At 38.4% G+C, this 19,171-nt stretch overlaps 1 protein-coding gene and 1 non-coding gene across 2 annotated transcripts in view; both read right to left on the reverse strand.

Moving 5' to 3' along the window:
• The window catches only part of GADL1 (GAD like acidic amino acid decarboxylase 1), a 156,412-nt gene that overhangs the window by 42,428 nt on the left and 94,813 nt on the right, over positions 1-19,171 (reverse strand). The window contains exons 13-14 of the mRNA XM_004419453.3: positions 18,202-18,253; positions 9,058-9,147 (exon numbers count right to left, since the gene is read on the reverse strand). Of these exons, the coding sequence (XP_004419510.2) occupies positions 9,058-9,147; positions 18,202-18,253 (142 nt within the window). The remainder of the gene's footprint in view (positions 1-9,057; positions 9,148-18,201; positions 18,254-19,171) is intronic.
• Positions 11,770-11,873, reverse strand: LOC147916996 (U6 spliceosomal RNA). The gene has a single exon (XR_015552399.1). It is a non-coding gene; the product is annotated as a U6 spliceosomal RNA (small nuclear RNA).

Consider the following 19,171-nt stretch of genomic DNA (forward strand, 5'->3'; position numbering starts at 1 on the left):
ATATTAGAGAGAGGAAAAAAAAAGAATGAAAATGTGAGAAAGAGAGACAGAGATAAAAGGGGAGAAGAGGTTGGGAGGGACTGGAAGGAGAGGGAGAAAGTGGTGAGTCTGTGGGCAGGATGAAGTTCCAGGCAGGACACTCAAAGGGAAATGCAGAAGAGACCGCTGTGGAGAAGAGGAACAGGCCTTCCTCTGGAGTATAGACGAAGAAAGAGAAAGAAACACACTTGAAGTGAAGACAAGGAACAATTTGAGCCTTTGAGAATTTCTTACTCAGGTGAGCCTTCCTTAGTCTGGTGGAATCTGGTAGCCCTGACACCAGTGATGCTATAATTCTGTGACCTTTTATGACAGCATTTATTCAGTCAGCATTTAGTGTGTCACTTTCCAGCTAGGAAAAGAAAAATGAGCAAAAGTGCCACCAGGGGGCAGGTTTGGTACTGGCAAAGGGACTTCAAAGATAACACGCAAAAAAAAAGTCTTTTCTTTCAGCACAGGGTCCATTCTTTGTTTTGCAACAATAAATATTGCATCAAGTCCAGAGCAGTTTCCTTAATGGTTGTGTTGTGGGTACGAATTTTGCTCCATAAACTCAGGTGTGCAAGAAATGTCACAGTACTTGAGACTCTTTAAATAAAATTAAATCCAACCTCAAACAGCCTGACTAGGTTAAAAGTCAATCTGTCATTATTATGGCTCCCATAGCCCCAAAGGGCCCTGCAGAGGTTATGGAGGGCTTAGCCAGTGCTAACGTTTAGGTCATTGGTCCAATACATGAAATGCTATGGTCTGAACCAACATGATCCCTTGATATGCTCTGTCTATGCTGTGTCCTCACCTGTTAGGAATGGGCAGACATTCCAACATCTGGAACACACACATATACACACACACGCACACACACCCCAAGACACTTCCTTAAGGCACTCAAGAAGGGAAGCTGGGAGGCATCCCTGTCTGTGGAATTCTTGTCTCCAGCACCTATTTTTCAGTTCCTCTCTCCCCCGTACCTGCCTCTCTGCCTCCAAACCCCTTGCTTTCTTCTATCACCTCATCACTGGACAGCTGATGTTTTCAGAAAATCTAGGAAGACAGATGTCTTGAAGGCTACACAAGCCTCAAGAGAGGCATGGAGCCCAGAGGCCCTGTCTAGTTCTCGCGGCGGGGAAAGGAGAAAACACAAGAACAGAATACACCCCTATATCCTAAGTGTGCTGCCGCATTTGCCACAGGATTACAGTTCCTAAAACCCCCTGTTTGCAAGTCTGACAGCATGTGACAGTGAGTTTTCTCTTTCTGGTAGACGACACAGAACTCCGACATCCCTCAAAGTTGATGGTGCGCTGGGGACCGACCATCAGATGAGCTGCCTTGGAGGAATAAAGACAAAGAAGGGACACACCCTTATCTCAAAGAGCTTTCAGTGACGCATGCACAGAAACAGGTAATAGAGGACTGATGAATTTAAGAGTTGCAAGCTACAAGCCTGAAGGTCAGATTCCACTGATGTATGTATGTTATAAATTTTTAAACCATTTGCCAACATTTAAAACATTAAAAGTAAAGGACCATTCACATAAGTACCTGTATATCTAACATCCCTTAAAAAACAAGACCTGGCAACCCGGACCTGCATTCCCGCATGGCAGTCATCATTAGGAGCTGTGTCAAGGCTGCTCCCTTTACTGGGGCCAGTGCTCTCCAGTTCACCACAGTCCCCACCACTCCCTGTTATTATGCCCAGTCTACTGCCCTCATTTATGCCACTTGTCTAGCTTCTATAGGTATTTGAGTTTGTAACGCTTGAATGGGTAAACTACATAAAATTATACTCAGGACACAGTGGTAAGTGTTCCATAAAGATTAATTAAATTTGCCTTTCCTCAATGCTCACTCTGATATATTTGGAAATTCGAAGTAATGTCAGATGGGCCTTAAGATTTGAGCAGAGACTAAAGAAACGGGCAGATTCAAGTGACCAACTTGGTTCATATGAGAATGTTATAGACAACACGAGCTGTGCTCCCAGCGTATAGCAAAATATACTCATGCATGTGTACTGAATGGCAAATTCAAGGGACACGAAGATATTTGTGAAATGCAGCTTTAACTCTCTTTAGCCTCATTTTCCATCACTGCTAACCCGGGTGCCCAGTGGATCAGCCAGTCACAAATGAACAAGTGTTTACTGGTGTGCGTGTGCTGCGGGACGCCACATGCATGGAAATTCCTCTTTAAGAAGCTGACCTCAGGTCCGTGAGCTCAGCCTCAGCCTGCAGAGACACCCAGCTTCATTTTGCTCAATTTTAATTTTCAACAGATAAGCCAAGCTCAGAACTTCTTCCACAGTACATTAGAAAAGCCCAACAGAAACAACAGAGGGGAGCCTGTTAAACTTAGGAGAGAAAAATAAAGGAAAGAAAAAATGATTTTTTAACGAGGACATCTGTACTTGTCTGCTTTCCTGGGAAGTTCAAGTTACTTTCCATGACAATTCCTCTCAATGAGTCTGAAAATAATGTTTAAAGACCAAAAAGCAATAGAAGTAAATAAGTAAATACATAAACTAATGGCAACAACAATTTAAAATATTTATTCTATGTGTTGAAAGGTGCTGTTAAATACAGTGGAAAACCCATTGTGAACTTCCCCATTGTCTTTGCATATCCAACAAAAATGTTGTTGGAAACTTTCGCTGGTTGAAATTTTATAAATCCACTAGAATATTGTTCTTTAGAAAGATTATGACTAAACAACTGGGGAAGAGAGATGAGCATAAAAACCATAAAACATTCAGAGTTTCCATGTCCTTCAGCAGAAGGGACTTCCCCAGCTGATTTCTGAAGAAGGCCATACTTACATGGGATGTACATAAGTGGCTCCTTGACCCTTAATTGCAGACTAACACAAGAACAAAACTGATTACAACTAGTGGAATGTCTGACATATTGTACATAATAACATCCCTATCTGAAAGAACACTTAAAGAAAAAACATTTTTATCTCAGGTCTTAATAATTTGCAAAAGAGAACACAGTATCTACAAGACATAGGAAATTCATTAGTCAAGCATTTTTGAAAATCTACATCCCAGCCACTAGCATAACAAGGGGGGGCTCTCAAGTCACATTCAGAAATAGTTTATTTAAAAAGGCATTTATACGTTAGAGTTTCCTTAAATATAAATTGTAAATAAAGTGCAGCTTTAAAACGAGGGAAATCCACTAGGAAACATGATTTTCAAAAAATATATTACAAATTCTATATCACAGGGTTAGAAAAGTACCTCATCTTTGAAGATATAAAAAAATTCTATTGCATCTTTAAAGAAATGAGTGTTTTTAGCTCACAATCCAGAAATAAGTGATTTGACATACCAATATCACAGACGGCGATTGAAAGAAAATTAGAATCAGAATCCTCAAAAATATACAGAAGCTCTCAAAACGTGTATGAACCCTTACACACATGTGTGAACACACACATAGGACATAAATGGAGCACAGGAAGGGGTCCCATAGCCCTGCCTGCAGTCCCCCGAAGTGGCCTATTTAGTTATATTCTATATGAGGCTTCCACAGAGCCCATCACCCTACTAGATTATACAGTCTCATCTTCAAGTGCTGTTAATCAGAAGCCTGCCAGGGAGAATACTAAATTCCCTCTAAAGATATCTGGAATATCATATCAAGTTATGTCACCAAATAAGTAATAAAACAACAAACCCATCAAGTAGGTTCTAAAAGATTTATTCCTCTCCTACTGTTGAGGAGAAAGGAGCCTGTTATAAATGACTAATATTACTCACAAATCTGTAGCTCAGCAAATAGAAAAAAAGTTGAAGTGACCATGCCTGAGTACAAAAAGACAGCTTGTTAACTACTTTCAAGAATGTAAATTTTGGTGGCATAATGTAGATTTATGAAACATTGACAAAAGAAGAAATCTTCTGCATCAGAACACTGAGTAACGACGAGACAAAGCAAACTAATGGAATTATCAGTTACATTCTCTGGATCTTTCACTTCCCGGTTTACCTCCGCAGTCTGTCCCCAACTCCCTTGCCCTCTGTATCTGATCACTGGGATGAGGCTTCAGGAGAAACAACCACACATAAACTTATTGGGGCAGTCACTTTAGAGAGCAAAGAATAACCCTACCATGATGCTGGAAGCTTCAGGGAGCCCCAAGAGGCCTGTGGAAGATCTCATAGTAAACCACCAGTGGCAATGCCTCCGAACTTAAAATCAGTGCGAGAATGTGGGTATTTAGTAAGGAGAGAGAAAGACAGCAATGGGAAGTAAGACAAATTATATAGCACTATGTCTGGGAGCAAAGCATGTGAGAAAACAGTTTGTGAACTAATTGATTGAATATAGTATAATCATGATCTCCAAACAAGACAATCCCCTGTGGTATAAGAAGAAAAGATTAGAACATTTCTTAATAATTAAAATTAAAATTCATCCTTAAGGAAACTTACTTTGTATATTTTTTGAATGTACATACTATATTTAAAAAGTAACACATGTAGATATTTTAAAAACAATAAACACATATTGGGGTGAATGTTCAATTATTTTTTTCAATTTTTTTTAACTGTTGGGAGATTGTGGTCGAAACCTGGACAGCCTTTGTCTAGATAAGCATTCAAGGAAGCCTATGGCTTCATTAAGTCAATTACTTGATACTTTGGTTTATTATTATAGTTATTATTATTTTCACAAAAGCAATATACATTAATTGTGGAAAACTAAGAAATTGCAGAGGAATACAACAGAAAGGAAAAATCACCTATAACTCTATCTTTAAAATATTTTGGTGCCTACCGTCTGCCCCTTATCTAACCACATATATAATATTTTATATGTATATAAATATCTATATAAACATAATTTTTCAAACTGGTATCCTACCATAATGGCTGTTTTATAACTCTTTTTTCCAATTAATAAATTATGAATATGTTATTTTGGAACAGAATTTTAATTGTCTATACACTAGAAATTTGCACATAAATTATGTACTAAAATTTAGCCAATTCTCTATAGTTGAATATTTAGGGTCTTTTAAATTTCTTGCTCTTTAATATCTGAGGATGGGACATGGAGGCCTTCGGATGCCGAGCAGAATGGACTAGATTTTATCCTGTGGACCCCTCATTCTCAAGGAATGGTACTACACCTCTAGGGAATATTTTGGGAATTTGCGCAGGTGGTTTTGGCTTTCACAATGTTTGAGGGTTGCTATTGGTGTTTAGTGGGGGGACCAGAGAAGCTAGCCGCTCCGGAATGTGAAGAGTAGTGCTGAGCAATGAAGAACTGTCTCTCGTCTTACACAACTTTCAAATGTCCTACTGGAAATGCATGAGATGAGAAGCTAATTAGAATTATTCAAGCCCAGAACCTAACTCTGTTTTACATATAAATGCAAAGTATTCTGTGCCCATTTTTAATAAACACTAAGTTTTCTACTATCATGTAAATCAAGGGAAAAATGTTTTCTTCGATGCTTTACCGAGAGTTGTGCACCATTTTTGAAAATTATATCACTAACACCACACCGTTGCTGTCATTTGCATCAGCAACATCACCTACTTATGACAATCTACATCTGTATATGGCTTACATGCACTGTGGTTCTAAGAGTATGTGAGAGAATCTTATCCCTTCCTCATATCTGCTAATACTGTCATGCCCAAGCACTTATGTAATGAAATACATATCTTTATTATAAAGATTATTTCTCCTTCATATTACATGTAAGGCCTCCTATTGCCTTTTACAAAATTATGTGTAAGTAGGTCATATTTTCTATTGGTTTTATTTTAGGAGACTAAAGGGAACATTAACAATATTTATTATAAACAGTGGTCATTGGGTCTATAGGGTTGAAAACTGATACTCTAAAGGATAGGAAGCCATTCAGAGGCTTCCAGCAAGAGAGTGACACAATAAAGCAGAGCTAGAGGTATGAATGTAAAGAGAGTAAAGAAAATAAACAGAAAAAGGAGATGGCAGGAGGTGAAGAGATCAGAAAAGAGGCAAGCAGAATCTGGGTGGGGAACTAATGAAGACCTAGAATACCACAGTGCCTGAAAGAATCAGAAAGAAGAGCATTTTATGGAGGCCATCTTCAAAAGAGAAGTCGCTGGAATTCAGTGATTGAGTATAGTGCCACAGAGTGACTGTCACAGTGTTATTAGACTGCAGAGTGACTGTGCTCTCAAATAGTCTCACATGTGCACACATATTTGCAAGCACACACATATGCGTGCACACACTTACACACTCTGAAACTCTAGATTCATTACCAAATAATCCCTCTGTCCTCCTGCTGCCAAAGGGAAAACTTATCACACCACTGATTCTGAAATCTGACAGCTCAAGCTGACACTAGTCTGAACTGGAGGGGCAAAGCCTTATTCAGTTTATTTATTTGTCTGCGATTCTCCATCTAAGATAAACCCCAAAATAAATTTCAAGTGTCCTTTAAGTACACTTCAGGTAATAAATCATATACTTGCATTCTCATACTACAGTAAGCATAAAACCATGTAGATCAACAATAGATATCTGTGCCTCCCTTCCTTGCCAAATTCACGCACACACACCCACACAAAGAGAGAGAATAAAAGGAAACTAAGAATCTGAGAACCCGTGACAATTTGTCAGCAGCATACATGTTTACTAATCAGAAGCAACCGTAACAATTAAAATAGTACGATATTAGTCTGGGCAAGGGAGGCATGGTTCTAAATAGCAGAAAAGCATTTCCAAAATTAAGGGATAGAGATTCATGGATATTAACCACAAGAGAATCAATGCTGGCAAATATTGGGAATAGAAGAAAATGTCTCTATTCATATTTAATTTCCAGTTAACATTAAAAGTGTATTATAGGCTGAATTATGTGATTTTATCTTATATATCCATCCTCGCTTTTGAATTTTCTGAGAATAAATAATGTAAATATTTCTTTAAACAAAGAGTGAGTCAAAAATGTTCCCAGACATAATGGGACTACTTAGTTATCCTGATCCGTGTCTGTGCAGCAGTACTGAGTCCGTTTAAAACACAAATATCACCTTCCTCGTTGCTTTCCTTAACAATCGATAAGTGAGAAAAATGGCAACGGTATCTCTCTCAACTCTAAGCAGTTATTCCCCCATTCCACCAAAATATGTCAGTTACATTCCATCAAAGTGGAAAATGTCCCTAGAAACCTCACCATTAAATTCTCACTTTGTCCAGTTCTTGTTTCTTTTTATGGGTTACTTACCATCTGAAATGTATTCTTGAGCACTTTCCTATTTGCATTGACTGACAAAAATGCAAGACAAATCCCAAGACTACGGTAATTGCCTGAAGTGAGCAATGAAGGGCTTGTCTAGGCAAAGGCACAGATAACACCATCCATCTCTCCCCATCTCTGCTGTCTGATTGCAGGTTTGACAAGAGGCAGAATATTTATATATTGGATATGTATTACGTTCCAGTGCAGAAGGCTTAATGAGTCATGAATAAACAGAAAATGACCTGAGGCTAAAAGGAGATGCTGCAGGTGAGGTTATAGGTGGCTATGGCTTAAAGGTGATGGTCTTTTCTCTTCATCCTAATTAGGCACAAATTCCAAGCTCATGGAAGACAAGGACCCCGTGACCTTCCCCTCTGCCTGTTGTTCTCATCTCATCTCCTACCACTGCCCCTTTGCACCCCTGTGATCTTTGAATCACACCCTCTTCTCTTAAGCCTCTGGGTCATCATGCTGTGTGATTCTTCCTGGAATCCGCTTCTTTACAATTGTCCCCTGACTGGCATCTACTTATTGTTAAGACTCAGCTCTAGTGTCACACATTGGGGCAGATATCCTTTCTCTCTGCTGTCACTGCAAACTGGGTTTATATCCAACCAGGCACCTACTAGTTACCTTGTGATTATTTCTTTACTCAGTTGTCTCCACAAATATGAGCTCCTTAAGGATAGGGGCCAAGTCTTTTTGGTGTTTGTATCTCTAGTGCACAGCATGGCGAGCACTCAGTCAATGTTTGTTGCTTGCCTGACTAGGAAGATTTTCCTTTTCTTCTAAAGGGCAAGTAGAAGGGCTATCACTTATAAAAGCCGTTAAAGCTATCATTGATTTCCTCATTGAGGGTAGGGAGGGGTTTGCAAGTCAGAGATTTACTAACATGGGTCACGGAGCTAGCCGTGCTTGGGGAGGGAGATGCAAGGGATGGAGGATACCTGACTTTGATGGTACCAACCCGTTGTAAACTCTCACTCTACATGTCACAGCCACAGAATCCCCAAGGGAACTCCCACTGGCTCACTTGAATATACATTATGTCCACGCAGCAGGGGAGGGGGATCAAGCGGTACTGACTCATAAGACTTCACAGTTCTTGGAAATATGAGTTAGAGGTGGGATTTTAATTGGCAGGGCCATGCAAGGAGAGGTGCAGGTGAAACACAAGAAGTCCCTAGAGCCTGGGGCTTCTCCTCCACCAGCTGTGTGTGAAGACACTTTCAAGCACATTTTGTTTGATGATCAGTTGAAACCCATTGCTGGCATCTCTTTTCTTTTTTATCACATAAGCCCCTTGGATATAAGATGCGGGGCCTTTGTTGGTGGAAAGAACAGAAGGTCTCACACTCACAAAGGCACCCAATTTAGACTTTTTACATTATCTCCAAGTGAGGTGATGCACACAGTCACAGACGTGCACTAGTGGAGTTGAAAGAAGCCGTTTATTACACAACTTTACGCTTGTGTCCCATTACCAGATCCCACTTTCTGAAGTGCACTGTGAATCAGAACTTCCAATAATTCTATAACTATCTTAAAAGCAGCACAATTATTTTGAATTTGTGTGTGAAGTATGCTAATTTGTTAAATGTAAACAACGTTTATCATGTCATCAGTTTTTAATATACTAGGAGCTACATCTCTAGATCTTCAAGAGGTTCTTGCAAGCACAGAATTATTTATAGGATCAATAAACAATGGGCATTGAATCTATTTCATCAAAAGGAAAAGTTCAATTTACTTCTTACTTACCAAATTAAGTTTTGCCCAGAACTCAGGTCCTTCCTCCATCTCTCTGAGGCTCGGTGGAATGTACCAAAAGCAAATATTGGCATATTCAGGCTGAGGATTAAGAAAATTTGAAAGTAGTTTTTAACCTAAGGTTAATCTTAGAATGCAATTAAACTCTTAGCTAGTTTCTTTAAGAGTTATCATGTGTGCATCATGTTGATAACAAATCAGAATCAGACAGAGTAGATATCCATTCTGCCTTACTTCTGATAACAGCCTCTTGGGAAACTTTCTTCTCAGTTGGGTGAACCTAGAGGTGCTCTTCCCTCCAGGTAAGGGATGAGCACAAGATCAGGAATAAACATAGTAAAGTTTGAAGCTGACTCAACCCAGCTCTGAGCATCAGCACCTGATACACATATGCCCAGAGAGGCCCTGGTTCCCTCCTCTTCAACCCTGACCCTTTTAGGTTGTTTCTTACACCACCATATCCTTCCAATAATTCCTTCTCTACTTAAGGTAGCCAAAGTTGGCTTCTATTACCTGCAACACCTGACAAATGCAAAACCCCTGATTTCCTGTGAGCTGATAACATGACCTACTAGGGCTTCACTAACCAGCCCTCTGTGACCTTAGTCAATACTGCTTGGGGAAAAAAAAAAGCATCAATCCTGACTCCTGGCTCTCAAGTATCAGTTCAGTCTCAAGTATTAGAAAATATGCGAATTAGCTAAGGGGCTTGCTCAAAGTGTAGATTCTCAGTCCCTGGGCATCGAATGCCCAGAGTCCATCATAGAAAAGGCTGAAGTATTGGCATTTTAAGAAGCCTCTCGGGTGATTCTGAAGTGAATAGTGCATGGTCTATGTTTGAGAAAGTCTGATCTAAAGTGGCCATAGCCCAGTCCTCTTTCCCAGTAATCTGCTTTTCTATCAGACACGATATGGTTAAATATGGGATAACATTCCAGAACAGGCTTTAGTCTAGCCATTGTCACACAGACAAAATCTCCACCGCACCTTTCATCCTCAGTGGACAAAAACATAAGGCATGCCAAAGGCAATCACAGGACTTGTAGTCAATGACAAGGTGATTGGACACATTATATGGGGGTCTTATATTTATATATTATATATTATTATTATTATATATTATATTATAGTATTATACATATAATATTATATATTCATATGTTTTATATTATATATATTTATTTATATATTTATATCATATACATTTATATCATTTATATTATATTATGTGTATATTGGATACACAGAATTGTATTCAGGAAAGATTATGGGTCATGCCCACCCACTCAGCACCTTCCTCATTTGATTCTTAGCACTGACAGTATTTGAAATGACGCCCATTTTTCCACCACAAACACAGTTTGTAGGTAATAACCAATGTTATAATAGTTCTCAATAACCATCAGTTATGCTCCAGTGTCAGTATAAAGTTTCAAAGTATTTCAGAAAGAGGAAATAGCTATCATTTCATACCTTAAAGTCAAGACTGGTACTATATAGAGTTCTGATTTTAGTGGATTTTAAATCACAAGGGAATGCCCAGAAACATTCTCAGCTCAACAAGATAAGTTCTTGATCTGATCATCCTTTTACCTTTGAAATTTTTAACATGCTTATTGGACTTGACCAAAAAAAAAAGAGCTACAAATCTTCAAAATATAGAGTAATTCAAAATGGAGTACTATGTAATTCAACCCAATTTCCACAAACATTAATCATGAGACTACAATAGTCTTTACAAATTTACACAATTTATATTTGGATTTCTGATTTATAATTGATTTGGTTTCTCTAAGGTAGAATGTACTAGCTTTCAAGATTTTTGATCATTTAATGTGAATAAATCTTTTCAAATACAGTAACTACAGTTGATTAGAAAGTAATAGAAAATACAGTTATTATCTGTCACTACATTCTAGGAATTCGTGTCTTTATATCAACAAAGATTTTTTTTCCAGATGCCATTTATGTCAGTTATGAATTTATTGCCTCTCAGCTCCACATCCACCCTTTTCTTGTGTCCTGTAATAAGGGAGGTAGACTATAAATATTTCTCCTTGCCGTCTGGTCCAATCTGAGAATTTATCAGCAGAGGGTGCTGGAGGGACACTGAGAAGGAAGAGCTATCTCTTCTTGGTTCCAACGTGCTCACCTCATGGGTCTCCTGCAAGTATGTGTGGTTCATTTCAGCAGCCTTGGTGACCAGCAGTAAGTGGCCCTCCAACAGCTTTCCTAGCACCACCCCCTCTGGTGGCTTCACAGCCGACTGGCAGCAGGGGGCTCCCATAAAAGGCTTTTCCTGGCACATTCTCCTCTGGTGGTTTCATAAGGGAGTGTTACCACTGCGGCACATGGCCTTGGATGGCTTCTCTGACAGCCCTGTGGGTAGCTAGAGTGAGTTCCAAGGTATGGCACTGCCCTGAAAATGGCTTCCTCCAGCACTCCAGAAGGTGGATTTCTAGAGAATCCCACCAGAGTGACACCTCATGAACTTCTCTGCCGTCCAGTGCGCCACACTGTGCTCTCTCCAACCAAGTCTTGATCTCAGCCTGGGAGTGGGTGGCTTCTTGCTTGGATGCTCTTTCTTAGTTCTAGGAGTAGTGGCTGTTCTATCTGCTATTCCTGTATTTTTTAGAGTTCTCTTTCTCTCCAAGAGGCTATCCCTCTGACTCCAATCCCCTGTTAATTCTTCTTTTTTTTTTTTTAAATATGGAATGCTTCACAAATTTGCGTGTCATCCTTGCACAGGGGCCATCCTAATCTCTACAAGGTTCCAATTTTAGTATATGTGCTGCCAAAGCAAGCACAATAATTCCTTATATTGTACTTTCCCACTTCAAATTACTGTGCAGTTTTGTCTTCTTATTGGACACTCACTAATACATCATTAAATTAGTTATTCTTTTTCATTTACATGGCAACATTATGAATCATTTTGCAATAGTTTTTATCTGCTACCAGATGTGCTCTAGATTTTATGTTAGGACCTAGATCCTTTGAATCACCTTTTAAAATTGCTTCCTTTAGTCAGTTTCTGTTTAGATATTTTAGAAGTGACATATCTGTGATTCCTTTTGCCCCAACAGTCTCCTTTAGAGTGGTGTGACTTTAGTGCTATGACATCTGAAAACTGTGAAGCCCTTTTGACACCTCATTTCATTGGAAGAAATTTGATGCCCCATTTGGTGAAATACCTTTACTGTAGTCATTTCCAAAATTATTAGGAGTTGGAAAAAACATCCTTTTGAATGTTCACAAGGAACGTATTTAAGTTTTTCTGTTTCTTTGCCTCCGTAGCGTGTATTTTATATAGTGACTTTCTTCAAGAGGCTTCACAACAGTAATGAGTATTTTCAGAGTGGAATCATTCACATGCCACTTAAATCCCTACATATATGAAAGCCTGCCTCTTGGGTGTCTTAGGAACACATTTAGTCTATGCTCTCTAACACCATAAAATTGAGAAGATGTAAAAAGGAATCCAGGGGCCAGCCCCATGGCAAAGCATTTAAGTTCACGTGTCCCACTTCTACAGCCCAGGGTTTCCCGGTTCAGATCCTAGGCGCGGACCTATTCACCGTTCATCAAGCCATGCTGAGGTGGCGTCCTATATAGAGGAACTAGAAGGACCTACGACTAGGATATGCAAGTATATACTGGGGCTTGAGAGAGAAAAAAGAAAAAAAAAAAGAAGAAGATTGGCAACAGATGTTAGCTCAGGATCAATCTTCCTCAATAAAAAAAGGAATCCAAGTATCTAGACCAGAAAGATGATAGTGAAGGGCACAAGAAACCTGTAGCAGTAAAAGCATTGTCATAATCTTTACAAATTCATGGAGAAGTAGAGAAGTGTCAGTAAAGAAAAGATGGATGCATTCTTTCCTGATTTTCAAAGAGAAAAAAATAGATATATTCCAAGAAATAAAGCAGGTGATTGGATGTCAACTCTAGCAAGGATTATTGAGGAAACAATAGGAGACCCCTTGGGGAAAAATGTCAGTCACCAACATGTAGCTCGCATTCTCTAACACTGAGTCAAGTCAGAAGAAATTCATCTCCTTTGCTTACAATGTCATTAGATCACAATAATAGTAATAAAAAACAAAGATAGCACTATGTATGCATTTGAATAAGTATAGATGTAGAATCTAGCACATAGATTGAAACAATCAATCACGCAAATATAGAATGGAGAGGGGGGCATGGTGGATATTAATTGACTTCAATCTTATAAATTTTAAATATTTGACTAAACTGCTGAAAAAATTTTCAAAGGCAGCACTGAGTGGCACAGAAAGAATGGATTTTGGAGTCCCATGGACATGGTTTGAATCTCAAGGTCACCAGGTCTTCGCCTGAGCAAGTGTCAAACTCTCTGAGCTTCAGCTCCCTAATCTATAAAATGGAGATCACATTGTCTGCCCCACAGAGTTGGTATGATGAGTAAAGAGATTATTTCCACTATTTACTACCATTTCTGGCATACAACAAGCACTCTATTAGTGTACTAACTATTATTTAGGATTATATTGGCAGAAAAAGGTGTCCTTCTCAAGCGGATGAATAGCCCCTTAAAATCTGTACTAGGAGAGACACACATTATGTTAATATCTGTGAACCATATTTGAAGAGGAACATTAAAAATTTATAGCATGTCCAAAGAAGGGCAACTGAAATGTTCAATTTAATAAGCAGAAATTTTCTATGTTCTAGATATTGGAAGAGGCATTGGGATGAGAAAAATGACCTACACTATATGCTTATCTCTAGGAACTCAGAGCCTAGTAATAAGACGTAGATACAGGCAATTAAACTGAAATGGAATGAGCATTACAAAAGAAGAAATTTCTCATAATCCAAGAAACATTCCTGGCAAAAGGAATAGGGCACACATAGAAGCCAGTGTATTCAGGGGCATGGCAAGTACTTGGAATGAATAGAGGATAAGGTGTACTGAAGAGAGGTTAAGCCGGAAATAGAGATGGGAGTCATTTCATGGAGGGCTTCCTCATCTGCCATGCTTAGGAATTTGGGCTTGATCTTGGAGGCAATGTGGAGTCATTAGAGTATTTCAATCTAGGCAATGGATTTCATTTTAAAAGTCCACAGTGGGGCTGCAGCGTGGAGATGGGCTAGAGGAATCTAAGACTAGAAGTAGAAGATGAGTTAGGAGACAGTGCCAACCTGATGAGTGATGAGGGCCCAAACTAAGGCAGAGGCTTCAGGAGTGGAAAAGAGTAAGCACCCAAGATATATTTATGGGAAGGGGAAGAGAGATATGAAGACAACATCAAAGATTTTTGTTTGGATGGATCACAGTTCTAAGGACCAAAAGAAGAATATAGAATTTTGGTAAAGAAAATGGTTACACCTCAGCTTTAGAAATGTTGAATTTGAGGTGCCTGTGGGCTCTAATTGAAAATTCCACAACATACCTATATATGAAGGGCTAAAGTTTAGGTGACAAGTCAAGGATGGAGACATTATTGAGGCTATTGACAACAAAGCTCTAGATATGGATAAAACATTTCAGGGAAAGCATGTAGACACAATGAAGGGCCAAAGACAAAAGAGTGAAGAAGAACATTTAACGGGGTACTCAGGTGAAGAGACCTTCACATAGAGACTGAGAAGAAAATGCCATGTGAAAAGGATAAAACTGGGAGAGAATTCAAAGAAACCAAGAAAGGAGAGAATTTCAAGAGGGATGGAGTGGATAATGGTGTAAAATGCTGCAGAAGTCTAATAAGACGAAGACTAAATAATGTACACTGGATTTAGCAATTAGAAGGTTGTTGTGATCTACTAAAACTCTATAAAAAGATAATTATAAATTGGATTGTGCTTGATACATATTAATAGTAGGATTCAATAAGTATTTGAATATGAATAATTAGAGCTCCCTGGAAGAGAAATGAACTGTGAATTCTCTGACAGAGGAAGTGTTCAGGCAGAGGTTGACCTCCTGTTACAGGTACTGTTAAGAGAGGTTTCCTGCATTGAGCAGGCAGTTGACTAGATGTCCTTGAAGATCCTTTATAACTCAGAAAGCCTATGAAACCTAAATAACTTTTCCTAATGTAGAACTCAGCAAGAGAAAAACAAAAGTTGAATAATTTTGATTCTCCCAAGAGATCAAAATAAAATATGTGAACGATAGTATAAGAATGAATATACCTCGAGGAAAACATCTATTAGATCTTAGATCCAACACAGAAAAATAGAGATGAATTTCAGGGGCCTATGAATAATGCAGAATTCATTTGAAATGATAACTTTCAACCATCTTCAAGAAGATATGCATTATTTTTGCTCTTTTTAGGAAAAGATATTCAAGCACTGGATACTCTGTTTTGTTGTGTTCATTTACTGTTTTCATTGTTCCACTTAACACTCTCACAGCTATCTGCTAAAAGGGGGAAAAAATATATATATATATATAATGATAGACTTTGATTTTTCCTAAACTGAAAGACTTGCAGTTTCACAGACCTGGGTTCCAATCCAATCTTTGTATCTCTTAAGTATGCATTAAGGTTATATTTAGTCGATCCAAAGAAAGTATTTGTCAACAAAAAGAGGCTAATCAACTCGACACTTATATATGAAATTCAAGGTCTAAATTTACTTTATTTCTCCAAACAGAATACAGAGAAAAGAAGCAAATGCAGATCACATACAAAAATCCTTATAAGTAGGAATTCTAGAGTACCATTGAGGAAGCCACCTTCACTGCTTCGGGCCATCTGGCTCCCATAGATAGAATATGCAGGGCAGAAGGCTGCCTAATAATTAAAACCCACTTTAACTTTCATTACAAGGATATGAATGTTTGCAATTCCCTAGTGATGATGACAAGAGGTTCCTCCCTCAGTTTTTAAGCTTTTAGGAACAATATATAAATAACTTTTTAAATCAGTTCATGTTTTTTCTCATCACTTTTTCTCTCATCTCTATCAAAAGATTGTGCAGTTCTGGGTGTGTAGCACTTTCCATAAGCACCATAGCTCCCATAGCCAGAGAAATAAAAAAGGCAATTCAAATTTGAGAAAATAAAGCAGTAATTCAACCTCAAGAAAATAAAAAAGATGATTCAAACTCAAACTCAATCCAATCATAGAGCTGTTGTTTCACCCCTACATGCTCAGATATGCCTCTCTAGAAAATACAGACATTTTCTTATATAGTCATAATGCCATTATCATGCCTAACAAGATTACCGATAGTTCCTGCCAGTTCATATTAGAAATTCCCTTACTGTTTTAAAATTTACTTTTTAAAATTGGCTTGTTCAAACTAAGATTCCAACAGGTCCATGTGTTGCATTTGGTTGTTATGCCTCTTAGGTCTCTTGGAACCCTAAAGTGATCATCACTACTCTCTCCTTTATTTTTTTTCATGCCACTGACCTGTTGAAGAAACTAGGTCAGCTGTCCCGTAGAATGTTCCACATTCTAAATTTGTCTTCACGCTTCATTGTAGTGTTACCAGAAAGTCATTTAAATATGGTTTCTTCTGCTATCTTTGCAAGTTCCTTTATATCCCTAGTTTTCAGGAACTTTGGATTCTCAGAACCTTCGAATCTGATGCCTCCTTTGTAGATAGAGGTGGAAGCCATGGTCAGGATTCTCTGAAGCAGTGTTTCCCAAAGTTGTCTGGGGACCATCAACATATCGCACCTGAACTACGGCGACAGTCTCCCAGTTTGTCTCCTTTATTCTTTTCTTGTCCTCCTTTTACCACCACCTCCCATTCCTCTCTTCTTTTGCCATCCCGCATGGTCTTTTAAAATGGACGTCAGACTCCTCTCTGCTTAAAACTTCTCCAATGATTACACTTGGAGTAAAAGCCAAAGGTCTTACCATGACCCACATGACTCCACCTGATCTGGTCTCTGCTGGCCTCTCCAACGCGATCACCTTACGCCCTGCCCCCTGCTTAATACACCGTTTTTTGGCTCCTCAAACACGTAGAACTCTTCTCAGCATTAAGCCTTGGCACTTATTTATTGATTCTACCTAGAGGGTCTTTCCCTCAAACATCTGCACGGCATGCTGTCTACCGTCATTCAGGTCTCAGCTAAAGATAACCTCAGAGGGCCCTACCCAGGCTACTCAGACCAAACAAGCCAACCCCCACCCACACCCCCGTTTCAGCATTTCACTCGATTTATTTCCACTCTAATACTTACCACATCTGTAACTGTCTAATGATTTATTTGTATACTAGATTATCTCTCATGAATCTGTTTTATTGTTTTCATAAGAATTCTCACTACCTGATGTTTCCTATGTATTAATTTGTTTGTTTATTGCCTGTAACTTTCCAATTGAATGTAAGCACCAGAGAGCAGGGAACTTCCCTGTCTTGTATTTCCAAGTGCCTAGAACTGTACCTGGTACATAGCAATTACTCAATAAATCTTGCTGAATAAATGAATAGCAAAAAATAGCCAGATTGCTCATATACAGGCTAGGTTCCTAGGTTGCAATCTCTAGATAATTTTTACATTAGGTTAAAAACTGCTACAAAGTATATGCTATAGGAAGATCTAAGACAATCTCACACTTTATATTTCTTAAAAATTGGAATTAAATAATATTCTTCATATTTTCTAACCATATATTTTAGGAAGAAAAACAGTATTCTCTATCTTTTTAGCCACCTTATTTCTTATATATACCAAATATCCAACAACAAAATGGCTTATTTTCCCATTGCTCCAAAGCTAATATGCTCTCATTGTTTTATAAAAAGAGAAAACTGGATGCATTATTGTACATTCACTTAATTGATTTTTCACATGCAGGCACCACTATAGCACAGTTGACTATTTGCAGTACAATCATTATGCAATTTACATATCAAGATAGAGGTCATAATTTATTCAGCATTATCCTTGGTAATTATTATTGAGCACTTTAATTTTCAATACTTAAAGGCAAGTGTGTTCTCTGAATCCAACAAATGAAAAATACTCACTAATAGAGTAAATTAACATAATGGACTCTATGAATTAAGCTAATGACTTGTTTCTAAGTCTGCAACACAAAAACCAATGAAATAGATTAGAAAATTACCACCCTCATCACTGTTGACTGACAAAATCACAAGCTCAATTTCGTAATCACTTACTTCCAACAGTAACTTGAATCCTTCTCTTTTCTTGATTTCTTCTACTAGGTACCTAAAAATGAAAGCCACAAACATATTTATAATCTGCAATCTAAAAATTCCATCAACATGACTGACATATGACGAAACTGCTACTTCAGATGCAGAGACAAGGCTTAGAAATAAGAGGCTTAGAAATAAGTAAGGGTACAGGTTTAGGTATAAGTATGGATTTAGACAAATACTCCTGAACCTACTGCAATCCCCTGGCGCCCGAGTAAAAAAATACATCTTTTTGATCAGATGATGTCTATCTTACATGTTAGCATCAGACTTGAACCTCAGTGTGAAAAGCCACATAATGTAGATTGGATATACATCTCTGACCATGTGGGTTTCACATTGGTATTCTAGATGGGGCTTTAGTGCTGCTTGTAAATTCATTTAAGATCAAGGAAGCTCAACATCATCTTTTCCAAGGCCAGGACAGAGGGAAAGAGGACTGATTATTGGTATCAGGTTAAAAGTAAGTGGGCTGTAGCCACTGATAGAATATCTATGAAGTCATCTTGAATGTCAGGGAAAAGAGAACTATCACACTTTGAGCAAGGGGCACAGATACAGGAGATATGAAATATGATTGAGAAAATACTAAAATGATGTTGAGAATGTAGAGCAAATTAACACTGACACCTCTCCTCTGGGCTTGGTATTTGTATAAACAGAGACGCCTTCTGAAATGGTTGGCCTTGAAAACTAGTAATTTGGTTATGGGCCTTGAAAGGTTCATGACACTTGACCTAGTATTTCAAATTTGGGGGTCAAATGTAAGGAAATGATCAGAGGCACTGACAAAAATGTACTTGCCAGGGTATTTATTGTGATTTTATATGTAATAGCACAAAAAAGAAGGAAAGAAACATCGCACCCAGCGATGAGGACTGGCTTTGAAAATTATGGTCCAGTCATATGGAATTATGGTACCACCATA

Source organism: Ceratotherium simum, chromosome 5 (genome assembly GCF_057802395.1).
Source record: "Ceratotherium simum simum isolate JZ-2026a chromosome 5, ASM5780239v1, whole genome shotgun sequence".
Classification (NCBI taxonomy): domain Eukaryota; kingdom Metazoa; phylum Chordata; class Mammalia; order Perissodactyla; family Rhinocerotidae; genus Ceratotherium; species Ceratotherium simum.